Source organism: Nicotiana tomentosiformis, chromosome 11 (genome assembly GCF_000390325.3).
Source record: "Nicotiana tomentosiformis chromosome 11, ASM39032v3, whole genome shotgun sequence".
Classification (NCBI taxonomy): Eukaryota; Viridiplantae; Streptophyta; class Magnoliopsida; order Solanales; family Solanaceae; genus Nicotiana; species Nicotiana tomentosiformis.
Genome location: NC_090822.1, coordinates 118,623,312 through 118,637,660, shown reverse-complemented (window position 1 = coordinate 118,637,660; position 14,349 = coordinate 118,623,312). Strand labels below are relative to the sequence as shown.

At 32.6% G+C, this 14,349-nt stretch overlaps 1 protein-coding gene across 1 annotated transcript; it reads left to right on the top strand.

Moving 5' to 3' along the window:
- Window positions 1-2,264: 2,264 nt before the first annotated feature.
- On the top strand, window positions 2,265-5,988 carry LOC104104029 (uncharacterized). Its single transcript, XM_070188463.1, has 4 exons — window positions 2,265-2,435; window positions 3,537-4,275; window positions 4,633-5,172; window positions 5,731-5,988. The coding sequence occupies exons 1-4, from the start codon at window positions 2,365-2,367 to the stop codon at window positions 5,827-5,829; spliced, it is 1,449 nt and encodes a 482-aa protein (XP_070044564.1). The 5' UTR covers window positions 2,265-2,364; the 3' UTR covers window positions 5,830-5,988.
- The last annotated feature ends 8,361 nt before the right edge of the window (window positions 5,989-14,349 follow it).

The following is a 14,349-nucleotide window of genomic DNA, read 5'->3' as shown; positions in this document are numbered from 1 at the left end:
CCCCTGCTTACATGGAGCTACTAGCTCTCAAAACTGGGCTACAATTAGCCTGTGAAAAAAACTTTTTAAGCTTAGAAATTGAAACTGATGCTACAGATATCATTCACATGCATGATAGAGATACTTGTTCGATGTATTCTAACTTGGTTACTGAGTGCAAGTCACTACTGAAGAAACTGGAGAATCCGCCGATCCGGCATAACTTCAGAGAAGGAAACAAGGTTGCTCACTTTTTGGCCACCCAAGGATAAACAAGCAAATAACATCCCTCTATCTCTTTGGGAGCAACCGCCAGATGCCTTTTTGAAAATAGTCCATGACGACAAAATTGGCTCTACTGAACCTAGGCTTGTATCTAGTAATGTACTTACTAGCTTGGCTGAACTTGGGAATCCTTTTGTAACTTGTAAACCAAATGAAAACAACACAATGGCCGTATCTACTAATGAGTGCAATGGGACTCTAGCTTTATGTAATAGAATTAGCTAATGAATGAAAATTTCGTATTTCTACAAAAAAAAAACATATACAAGAAATATATGAAATTCTTTAATGTTCAAATAACTTGCAAGTGAAAATATTTGTTTGGCAATTGCAGTTTTTAGTTGAAAAATTAACCCAAATAGCCGTCCACCAAACCGTTTAAATTAAAAATAGCCGGTAGAGGTATAATATATGTATAGTTTATGTATTATATATGTATAATTGTGTCTAATCAATGTATAAACTATATATATGATTAGAAAAAGTAAATAATCTGACCAGCTATTTGTGTAAAGATCCCTTTTTAGTTTACATACACGAAATTCGCCGCGAATGATAAGCTAATTAAATCAATAAGACTAGTGTAGTGTGATATTATAACCATTGGTGGGTAGGGTTGTAATTAAGTTATTACTATCTTACGAGCAGTTAGCTACTATAATTTATTAGTGTCTCAGTGTCTCCTTAATATCGTAAGCAACCGATGGACCACAAGTAAGTCTCTTTTTTTCTATTTACTTAATATATAAACTTTTTTTAAAGCTAAATCAGTGTTGAAGTTGGGTTGGTTGATCGCCCAAAAAATAGTTTTTATATGCATAATATTTAGAATAGAAAAAAAAGAAGTAACTCAAATTTGTCTAGCTCTTATTAAATACTCCCTCCATTCACTTTTACTTATCCATTATGGACTTTGCACGCCCCTTAAAAATAATAAATGAATTGTATAATTTACCATGATACCAATATTAATCGATGCATATATTTAATAGATTTGAAAAAATGATTTGAAATGAATAATTAATACTATGGGTATAACATGAAAAAATAAATTATCTTCTCTTGATATGCGAAAAGTGACAAATAAAAGTGAGAATCTATTTTTAGAATACTAGACAAGTAAAAGTGAACGGAGGGAGTAACTCATAAGTCGAAATTTGCTAAACACATTATTGTTTAGTGGGTTGTTTTCTTTACTATTTTTGGAAAGGATAATAACAAGGGAACCGGAGACTAATTGGTTCATCACAAGGCTACAAACCTAATTAATTTCTGTTAATCATGTATTAAATTAATTAGTACAATTTGATTTGGGAAGGGATTCTCAGATCCTTATATTGCGCCGTGGTTAGGAAAGAGGTGCCTTTAATAATGTACAACTTACACTAATTTACTGTCTCTTACATTAATTTACTAACTATTTTTTATACATAATTCTGCGTTTTTTTGTTTATCCCAAATTATTCCTTTTTTTGCAACTTGCAATAATTCGATAGAATACAGTTTATTTATTATTTTCCGTCATACTCTTTTTTGGCACATTGGAAAAACTAAATAAATTCTTTAATATCTTTCATAAGTTACAAAGCTTAAGTCTGCTAGGAGAATAAATATCATATTCTTGAGCGTAATTTTCTCAGATTAAATACACTAAACTCCGACCTAACTACCTAAGGAGACCCTAACTTGAAACATTCATCAACTTGAGGTTTTGAACAACCAATAAAAGCAATAAAAGTTCTAACCAAAATAGACTAAATATAATAGCATGACCAAGAACACACATTTTAAACGTACTTAATCATATATTACATGAACAAAAATCAAAATTTTATCGATAATTAAGCGACAAAATTTACTATTATCTCTTTAATTTATAGGATATTAGATCCGCCTCTAGTGTTAACCACACGATTACTAAGGTACATCATTGGATTTCCATAACAAACTCTTGACTGAGTTAATGATTTGTGTCATATTCTTCTTCATTATGTGCAAAATTTAATCTTTTTTTTTCTTTCTTCTCTTTCTTTAATTTATTTTTTTGCTCTAAAGTTCAGAAACTCCCCTGAAAGTTAAAGAAAATGATGGATTAATATCATGGCTTCGAACAATACGTTGAAATTATCTGTTCTGAAGATCGTTGGCTCCATTATATCGCTTCTTCCCCTGTCTGGTTACTCCCTCTCTTTCTATCACTTTGTTTCTAAAGTTATTATTTTCCTCTTGTTTTTTTGTTTTTACGCAATACCAACAAAAACTAAATTTGGAATTTAGCCTCGACTTGATGAATATGATATGCTTGAAAATGATTTCTCTAATATCCCTCCTTTTAATTTTATATAATCGTGTTTGACTGAATATGGAGTTTAACAAAGAAGGATAAACTTTTTGCACATACCATAAATATTTCCTAGAACTTATGGTTTTTTGTTATGCCATGCCATTTTTATGTCTGTAAAAGCATGTCATTAAGGATAAAACAGAAATTTAAATTTTAAAGAGTTTCTAAATATATAAAGGTGTCATACAAAATGGAACAAAGTGGAATATTTCTTTTAAGGAGTAGTAACTTAGGGTCACCGAGTACTTGATTTCTTCCTTTTTGCCTAAGCTTTTGTGCTCAAAGTTATATGTTATTTGTGCTGATAAGATAAGAGACAGTAAGTATCCGGTAAAATATAAATGTGTACGCAAACTGCCTGTATACCACTGTTATAAATAAAAAAATTAGTAAATCAGGGTGAGTTTAGCAGCCACTATTATTAATAGCCTATTCCATAGGTGTGCTCTTGAAGGACTTAAACTAACAAAAATCTTAATTAATTATTTAATCTTAATTGTCACATGATTAGTCAATAAAATACTTCTAACACAGTAAAGAAACTGATTGTTTTTTTGCAACATGACAAATATACCTGCCTGTCAATAATACTTTGAACACAGAAGAAATTTATTGTTACACAAATAGCTGATCAAATTTAGTGTTTATTTTTTCTAGCTGATATGCATAGATAATACATTAATTATACACAGTTATATACATATTATATATATATATATATATATATATAGGGAGCGATTATTTGGGTTAATTCTTCAATTTATTACTTCTTTGCATTTTGGACTAAGCTACAGATATAAAAGTTCCCTCTTGATTTTACTCAAATAAACCAAACAATGGCATCTGCATTGGCTTCCAATTTCTTAAATACAATCAAAGAAAAGCTTAGAGTTTCATTTGACAAGTTCTTTGTTACTGATCTTTGCAGAGTGGTGCTGATTTCAGGTGTTGTTCTTTACTTTGCTTCAATTTTCCTTTTCAATGATTCCAATTGTTCATCTTCTGATCTCTTATATTTCTCAAGATCTAAAACCCCACAATTTGGTCATGATTCTAACCCTACCAACCTTAGCCATCTACTATTTGGACTTCTTGGCTCTGAGGAGGCATGGCATTATAGAAAAGAATATATTGAATCATGGTGGAGACCAAATAAAACGCAGGGTTATCTCTTTCTTGATGTAACTCCAACGGGCGATGATCTTTTGCCATGGTCCTCGTCTTCCCCGCCTTATAGAGTATCCGATAACATAACAAACTTAATTGAAGAAACTAACCATGTCGCGCCAACTATGGCACGAATGGTACATGGAATAATGGAGGTGTTTAGAGAGGAACATGAAGGGGTGAGATGGGTAGTAATGGGGGACGACGATTCAGTATTTTTTGTGGATAATATGGTTGATGTTCTTGCGCAGTATGATCATACGAAATATTACTATTTGGGGGGTCAATCAGAGTATCTTTTATCGAATTATTGGTATTCATTTAATCAAGCTTTTGGTGGAGCTGGATTTATTTTGAGTTATCCATTGGCAAAAGCAATGTCTAAGTATATAGAAAGCTGCTTGAGGAGATATCCATTCTTGAGATCTGCTGATCAAATAACTATGGTTTGCATATCTGATGTTGGTGTCAATCTTACTCCTCTTAAAGGTAGCCACCAGGTAAATTTTCTTTCTCAAATAGTAAAGTTATTAGTATGACAAAATCATTGATTTCCAAAACTAGTATGACGAAGGAGAGCTTTGGTATAACTGATAAAATTGCTGTCATATGATCAGAAGGTCACTCGTTCGAGCCGTGAAAATAATATTTTGAGAAATGCAAGGTAATGCTGTGTATAATAGGCCCTTGTGATCCAATCCTTCCCCGGACCCCGCACATAGCGGGAACTAGTATCTGCAAACACTAAAATATTATTTATGGCCAAATGGTTGGATATGATCAAGTCTTAGCCAGTATAGACTACACTCGTTCTGAATTTACTGACTCAAAATTTGTATATTTATCTCTACTTGTAGATAGATTTGCGCGGTGATATATCGGGTTTGTTGTCGTCTCATCCAAAAGCTCCATTAATGTCTCTTCATCATCTAGATGCTGCAGACCCAATCTTTCCTTCAATGGAAAGACTTCAATCTGTACACCACCTTATGAATGCGGCAAAATTCGATCAATCTCGCATGTTACAACAAGTTATCTGCTACAACAGGCCAAATAACTGGTCGTTTTCTATTTCATGGGGTTACTCAATACATATTTATGAGAACATTTTGCCTAGGAGCCATTTACAAATCCCTATTGAAACATTTCAACCATGGGGAGTTACACCTAAAGACCCTCCATATTACTTGTTAAATACAAGGTTGCCTACAAATGATTCATGTCAAGCTCCTCATGTTTTTTTCCTAGAATCTGTTGAAACGAGGAAAAATGAAATTCTTACTATGTTTTCGCGATCATTGCCTCGAGGATTGCCAGCTTGTTCTTACAGTGGTAGCCATTCTGCAGATGATATCTCCAAGATTGAAGTTTACTCTTCAAGAAGAAAGCGAATAGACGTAAGTTCTTTCTCATCTATTTAATTTGAAATAGTTTAAATTATGTGCATCGACATTATATAGATTTTGTACACTATCAGATTAAGTTGACGCACAAAAATACCTACTAAGATAATTTTTAAAAAAATTAAATAATAACCTGCTATAACCAATTAAATGGCACTCATGGTATATAATCTAAATCATATTGAGATATAATGTTTGCATTTACTTTTGTGTCAAAAGATTTTATAGATTGCCTAATTATATCAATAACTTAAATACAAAAATAAAAAATAATATATATATATATATATATATATATATATATATATATATATATATATTTGTACGATCCAAACCATACAAACTCTTGTAAAGCTTTTACTTTTTTTTTTAATTATTCCCCTCCCCTTTGATTTCCCTTAGTTAGAGTTATTGTTCCTTTGATGACTCAAATCCATGATCGTGGAATTGTAGGGGAGGGGTGATGACCATCTAAATAATTAGATACTGTAAAGCTACAAAATTAAAAAAAATATATCTAATGTTGTGCTTTTTAATATTTTTTATTTTCAGATGGATAGATGCGAGTGTTGTGATGTGACAAACAAAAGTGGCACAAGCAATGCAAAGGTTAAACTCAGGGAATGTCATATGGATGAGATAATTGCTTAGTGAAATATTATAACGCTTTTTTCTTTTTCTTTTTGGGTTTAGATAGTTATTATATTTCTTTTTGGGTTAATTAATTTTGATTGCTTTGTGCATACCATCATTGATGTATTTATGTTATTCCATTCATTTTATTAAAATTTCCAATTTGGATTTTCAGAATTATTGAAAGATTAACTGAGTGAAATTGTTATTTAATAAATATCGAGCTTTGATATTTTCCTTTCAATTTTATAGAAGAAACAAAAAGAATCTGTACTGAAAATACTCAACCATAGTTGTTTGCGACCCGTTGAGTTTCTTTTTAGCCCGGTCCGTTTATCAAAAGCCCAATTCCTATTCTGAAGGGAGAATTTTCTCTAGGCAGCCTATTTGTGCGCATCATATAAGGCGTAACCATCTTTTTAAATTTTTTGCATCTGTAGCCAATTAAGGGTTTTCACCATTAAGATCACTATTGTTTCAAAATTGAAGAAGTGGGTCTTGAATTTCAAATGTGAAAGATGAGTTTAAATTAAGTGGGTGTTATGAGTGTTATTGGAAAAACTTATTTTCTTCTTCCAAGAGTTGTTATATACATGATCTAATGGAGTAAATTAATCACCGTTGAAGGTTACAAAATGGGGTTTTTAAATTTTTTGTTGTTTTGACAAATTGATGATTGGTCTTTGCTCTTTATGATATTTAAAACTTATATTTTAAATTTGAACTCATTTGGAGTAGATTTGGAAGTTGAATCATACATTGAATGATTAAAATTTGAAGCGCAAATTATTATTTCTAAGCATATATTATTACTTGAACTTCACACATTTATGCGTGAATTTCATGCATAAGTTCATAAAGTTCAGACAAAATATCGGGAGTTCATGCATAAGTACCTGAAGTTCAGACAAAATTATTGTAAGTTTGATTTTGGCAAGCCAAACTTCAGGCAAAAATGTCAAAAAATTGGCCTTGTCAAACCAAACTTCAGACAAAAATATCGAAAGTTTGCTGTTGAATACTACTTAGTTGCGTATGTCTGAACTAATTCTGAAGTGGCTAAACTTATAAAGTTTTGTACATTGCGACTATGGCTAAGATAGTGATCCCAAAATCGGCTATTTGTGCACTTACCTCTAATTATGTAATTTTATTTTAGATTTTTCAAATGGCTAGGTCAAGTCAATAAACTAGTCATAACTCAACCTGTTAGTTTTGGCACCTCTAACTAAATATGGTACATACAACTCATGTGTGGTAATTAATTACAGTAATATTTTTTATTTATATGAGTTTGTAGAGTCTTAAATGTATCTCCTAAAAAAAATGTATCTCCTCGTGCAAAATAAAACACAACTTGCTATTCCGAGATACAATTAATTCTTATGCAGAGATCTGACATAACGTATAGCTCACATGGAATTAGGAACTTGGTTCTTTTAAAAGGTCTAGAATATGAGAAGTTTTGATATATATAGTTGAAGATGTAATATGATTATGTAACTAATTACCCTATAAATAGATAATTATAGGGATTGAAGATTCCAAAGTTTGGGTTTGGAAAGCCAAAATGTGTTTAAGAAAAGATATTAAAACATGTCAAATTATGCTATGACAATTGTTTTTGTTTTTTCACTCGTTATTCGGTAACTATTTTGAGGTCCCATTAATCCGAATTCTTGTTAAAAAGTCCTATCAAAAATAATTTCTCGAACCCAAAATGTATGATTAAGAATGGATAAATATATATTACTTCAACAACAACTTTTGATGGTGCTACATCTTTCCCGTTCACTTTTACTTGCCCACTATACCAAAAATATATTTTCACTTTTACTTGTCCGCTATCTAAATCAAGAAAAAAATATATATTTTTTTTCCCTGTTTTATCTTCATCATTAACTACTTATTTCCCAAATCATTTCCCAAGATATTTGGATATACTATCATTATTATGGATAGAATTATAAAGTATATGGAATAGTTTATTTATTATTTTTTAAGGGGCGTTAAAGTGCACGATGGACAACTAAAAGTGAAAGAAGGAGTATATCATTGTTAATTTCCTGACAGGAAAAAGATTCTCTGTGTTGTTGGCGAGTTTTTTTTTGTTGGGTGTGTGTGTGTTTCTACTCTCTGCCTTAAACCTTGAAAAGAAGATATAACTCATATTGGGGTACAAGAATCAAATGAGCATTGGTTCACTTGTTTCCATTCTTAATTCTCAATACTCTCAAAATGTCTAGATTTGAAACATCTGTTGTGATTAGCACTTGCAAAACAGTGCTAATTTGTGGTTTAGTCCAATACATTGGCAACATTATCTTTTTCAATAATTCTGAATGTCCAATCTTCTGATCTTTTCTCTTACTTAAAAATCACAACCTCTCCTCCTAATTCTCAAACAAGTACATTATCAAATGATGCAAAAACCAACAATGCCACTAACATTAGTCATCTTGTTTTTGGAATTTTGGGGTCAGGAAAAGCATGGCATAATAGAAAACCCTATATTGAATCTTGCTGGAGACCAAATGTTACAAAAGGATATCTTTTACTAGATGTTCCTCCTAAAGATGATCTTTTACCATGGTAAATAAATTCACCTCCTTATAAAATATCTGATAATGTTCCAAAACTAGTTGAAGAAACCAAACATGTTGATTCAAGAGTTTAAGAATGGTTCATGGGATTATGGAGGTATTTAGAGAGAAACATGAAGGGGTACGATGACTCGATATTTTTCATGGATAATATGGTTGATATTCTTGCACAGTATGATCATACGAAGTACTATTACATAGGAGGACACTCAGAATTTATATTGGCAAATTATTTATTCTCATTTAATCAAGCTTTTGGTGGAGTTGGAAGTATAGAGTTATCCTTCGGCTAAAGCATTCACAAAAAATATAATGTCTTACCTAAAAAGATATTCTCACTTGAAATCTGCTGATAAAACTATAAAGATTTGCATTGATGATATTGGAGTCAATCTTTCTCCTCTTCAGGGTATTCATCCGGTAAGTTTTCTCGCAAACATCATCATTAGACGCCGATTTCTCTCCTTCCTCTTGAACCTCGAATAATAAACCAAGAATAAATAGTTGTATCTCGCCAATAGATAAAATAGGAGATCTTCTTTTATTCTTGGAAACCCTCATGCACATTCAACTCCGTACTGAAAATGTTGGCTATGAATTAATGGACATCACGATTATCCTTATGTTATTAATGGGCTTTATCTGTGGTGTACGTAAGATTTTTTACGAGCAGTATTAACTATTGCCATATATAATGACAATTTGTATTATACATATTAAATAATATAAAGGGTATAATTGTCATTGTACATTGAAGCTGTTAGAGAGCCGTTAATTATTGTTAGAGAGTAATTAGTTAAGCTTATTGTTAGGAGTTAGTTAAGAAGCCTAAATACATTGTTAATGAAACGTGTATAAAGGCAACAATGAACTGTATTTTCAATACACTTTTTTTAGTAATGAAATAATCTCTTTCATTGGCTTATCTCTGTTCTCTCAAACGACTACCTCATCTCCTTCTTATTCCCTTCTCTTCTTCCTTCATCTTTCTGAATCTTTAATCACTATTATGTGAATTACATCATGGTATCAGAGATTTCAAGCTAAAATTTATAGCTTGTATATCGATTCTAACTACTAGTTCCTATCTATGTTCTTCCTCTATTAAAATTAGTATCAGATCTGTTCAAGTCTTGAATTAGCAAGAAAATGGCAATAACTGATGATTCGTTGGGTCAAAATACAGGAACTCAGTTTACTACTGAACATGCAACTCAATCTATCGGGAATCAAGGTAATGGGATTGATTATAATCATCTCCTATTTCTGTCTCCGGTAGATGTGAGTGGAATTCAGATCATATCTTTTCAATTGACTGGGATTGAAAACTACTCTATCTGATTTAGGTCTATGCGAGTTGCCTTGTTAGGGAGAAACAAGCTTGGTATGGTTGATGGCACATGCAAGAAAGAAAGATTTTCAGAAATTATGTGGAACCATTAGGAAAGAGTGAATGCGATTGTGCTTTCTTGGATCATGAATTTTGTGGCAAAAGGTCTTCTTGGAGGAATCATATATGCATCTAGTGTACAAGTGGTCTGGGAAGATCTAGCAAAAAGGTTTAACAAAGTAGATGGCTCAAGAACTTTCAATCTAAATAAGGAAATAGCTACTCTATCACAAGGTACAACTTCAATGTCTGTGTACTTTTCAGAACTGAAAGATCTATGGGAAGAATTTGAAGCCTTGGTGCCAGAATCTGGGTGTGACTGTCCAAAATCAAGGGAGTTTGTAAGTTACTTACAGAAATTAAAGCTGTATCAGTTCTTGATGGGATTAAATGATTCATATTCTCAAGCTAGGAGTCAGATTCTAATGAGAAGTCCCACTCCTACTGTTAATCAGGCATATGCCTTAATTTTGAGTGATGAGGGACAAAAATTTGTTGTTGCTACTACAGGAATCTTGGGAGCTAATCCAACAGGTCAAATGGGAAGTTTTGAAGCTGCAATGTACTCTAAGATTGGAGGAAATTAGAATCAAAATCAAAGGTTTAGAAGAAATTATAATGCATATTGTGAATTCTGCAAGATGAAGGGACATAGCAAATAAAGCTACTACAAGATAGTTGGATACCCTGCAGAGTTCAAGAACAAAAGAAGAGGAAATGATGGTATACGTACAAATGCAGCCTATAATGTCAATCTTCTAACAAAAAATGATAATTTTGTGTATAGTTTAGCTGCTCAAGATCACCAATAAGGGCCTACATTTAACTATGGGAAAAAAATACTAATGTGAATGAACAGACTATTGGAAGTGGTAACAACTTAACCACTGAGATTCCTATGAGTTAGCTGGAAAATTATGCACTTATAAAGAGTCAATATGAGCAGATTCTTCAATTGCTGAACAAAAATACTGTGCCAAATAACACTACCTCCGCAACTAATGTAGCATGTATTGACACAACTTTACTAGTTACTGATTGCATTAGACAATGGATTATAGATACATGTGCTACAAATCACATAGTTTCTGATTTCAGCTTGTTAAAGAAAGAAACAGTTGCTGAAACAGAAAATCCAAAGAAAATCCTGTTACCAAATGGTGACATTACAGTAGTCACTCTGTCATGACCCGAAATTCCCACCTTCGGGGCCGTGATGGCGCCTAATATTTTACTTGCTAGGCAAGCCAACGTTTGAATAATTTTAACCATTTTTTTAACAATTTAATTTAATTAATAATAAAGAAACTAATAACTGGAATAAAATCTGAAATAAAGTGAGTAAACCATAATAATAGCGATGTCTAAATACCATTCCAGAACTGGTGTCACAAGTGCACGAGCTACTAGAATAATACAAATAAGGCTCTGAATGAAAATAAACCTGTCTGACAGAAATATACAGCTAAAATAAAGTAGATGGGGAATTCAGAGGTGCGAACGTCGTGCACCTATATCTCAAGTCTGCTGTGGATAGCTGAATCCGAGCAAATCTACTGTACGCCGCTGGGACCAACTCCGATATCTGCACAAGAAGTGTATAGTGTAGTATGAGTACAACCGACCCCATGTACCCAGTAAGTGCCGAGCCTAACCTCGACGAAGTAATGACAAGGCTAAGGTAGGTCACTTATATTAACCTGTACGCAATAATAATAATAATAATAATAATAATAATAATAATAATAATAATAATAATAACAACAATATAGGAGAACAAGAATAGAAATTAAACTGGTAAATCATATCAACAATCAAGCCAACTCGGAAGTCATAACCAATTATTACTTAAATCACTTTCCGTTGCGGCGTGTAACCCGATCCCATAATATATTCATATTCAATTTCGTTGCTGCGTGCAACACAATCTCACAATATATTCATTTTCATTTAATTCTGTTGCGGCGTGCAACCCGATCCTCAATATATCTTTTCAATCAATTCTGTTGCGGCGTGCAACCCGCTCCTCCAGTATATTCACTTTCAATCAATTCTGTTGCAGCGTGCAACCCGCTACTCTAATATATTCACTTTCATTTATGTTGCGGCGTGCAACCTGCTCCTCAATAATATAATTTACCAATTCTTATAAAAGAAATTATTCTAATAAATGTAACAATTAATATGAAATTGTAAGACAACAAGCATATAATAATTATGATTTATTTAGAAACAAGTGATGACAAGTAGCAATTAATTGTGGAAATTAAGGAGGAAATAAGCAATTTAATATTTAGTATGCTAAATGTCAAGTAACGATTAAGTCACATAAATCAAATAAGCATGTAGCAAATATAGCATGGATTCAAGGCATAATATTGAGCAAGGAATATGAGAGAAATAATTAATATAATAATTAATTCATGATTTAATATAATTTATAATTTCCAGATAAATGTGCAAACAATCAATTTGACGATGTATAGGCACTCGTCACCTCGCCTATACGTCGTTACACATAAAATTCATGTAACAATAATTTAAGGGTTCTATTCCCTCAAGTCAAGGTTAACCACGACACTTACCTCGCTTCGCAACCAAATTCAAGATTCCAATAAACCTTTGCCTCGCGAATTGATATCCGAAAGCTTCAAATCTAGTCACAAACAATTCAATATTCTCAACACGAATCGTAGGAATTAATTCCATATGAAATTACTAATATTTCGGATTTAAATCCGAAATTTATTTAAAAAACCAACAATGGAACCCACGTCTCAGATCCCGAAAAAACTCACGAAATCCGAACACCCGTTCCGATACGAGTTCAACCATATAAAAATTATCGAATTCCGACATCAGATTGACTTTCAAATCTTAAATTTTTATTTTTGAAGGATTTTATAAAAATCTGATTTTTCTTCCATAAATTCACGGATTCATGATGTAAATAAGTATGGAATCATGAAATATAACTAATTTCGGATAAAGAATACTTACCCAACTCAAACTCGTAAAAAATGACTATGAAATTACCCAAAATCGAGGTCTAAAATTCTAAACATGAACAAAAATGTCGGACTCCGGACATATATATTCTATCCAGGCAAGTCGCATCTGTGAGATGCGACTTGTCTCAAAATTTTCAAGCCAAAAATTATGGTACTAGTTGTCAGTCAATCAATCATAACTTTTTGTACAGATGTCCAAATGATAAATGGTTTATATTTCTGGAAACTAGAATCAAAGAGATACAATTTTCATGTTTTGATAATTTCCAGATTCCTTATAGATTGCGAGATATAAGCTTCCAAAGTCAGCCTGGTGCATCAGAAATTTCTGGCGATGCACACTGCGAGGCAAACAAAAACTACATTACCAGCCTTCAGTCAATCGGTCATAACTTTTTGTACAAATGTCCAAATAATGAACGGTGTTTCTTTATAGAAACTAAAAACAAATGGCTACAACTTTTTTGTTTTGATAATTTTCAGATTCCTTATAGATTGCGAGATATAAGCTTCCAAAATCAGCTCTGCGCATCAGAAATTTCGCACACTGTTGTAAAAAACTAGTAGTTAAAAATGACCTAAAAATGGTCCGAAACCACTCCAAAACTCACCCGAGCCCCTCGGGACCCCGTTCAAGCACACTAACAAGTTTCAAAATATATTATGGACCTACTCGAGGTCTCAAATCACACATAACAAAGGCAAAACTACAAATCGCGCGTAGATTCAGACTTATGAGTTTATGAAATTTTCAATTCTATAACTCGCGCCGAAACATGCCAAATCAATTCGGAATGAGCTCAAATTTTGCATGCAAGTCATAAATGATATAGTGGAGTTGTTCCAATTTCTATAATCAAATTCCGACCCCGATATCAATAAAGTCAACTCATAGTCAAACTTTCCAAAAATCTTCTATTTTTCAACTTTCGCCAAAATGCGCCGAATTGTCCCACGGACTTCCAAATCCAAATCCAAACATGCACCTAAGTCTGAAATCACCATACAAAGCTATTGGAATCATCAAAATTCTCTTCCACGGTTGTTTGCTCAAAAGTAAAATCTCCGGTCAAACTTTAGAAATTCAAGCTTTATAAAATCAAACCTTTTTGTTTTTCAAAAACTAACGGAAAACATGCCTACGTACCTCAGAATAACTTCAAATTTTGTACATACGACATAAATATTGTTACGAAGCTGATTGAACTCTCAGAATCTAAATCGGGACCCAGTATTAACAAAAACCCAATTATGGCCAAATTTAGGATTTCTTAAACCTTTAAATTTTTAGTTTCCGTTAAATGCCGATAATTTGAGCTAGGGACCTTCGAATTCGATTCCGGGCACACGCCCAAGTCCCAAATCACGATATGGACCTACCTAAACTGTCAAAACACTGATTCGCCATTGGCTCAAAACGTTGATCGAAGTCAACTCAGTTGAGTTTTAAAGCTCTATTTCACATTTTAGTCAATTTTTTATATAAAAACTTTTCTGAAAAATTTACGGATTACGCACGCATGTCGAGGAATGC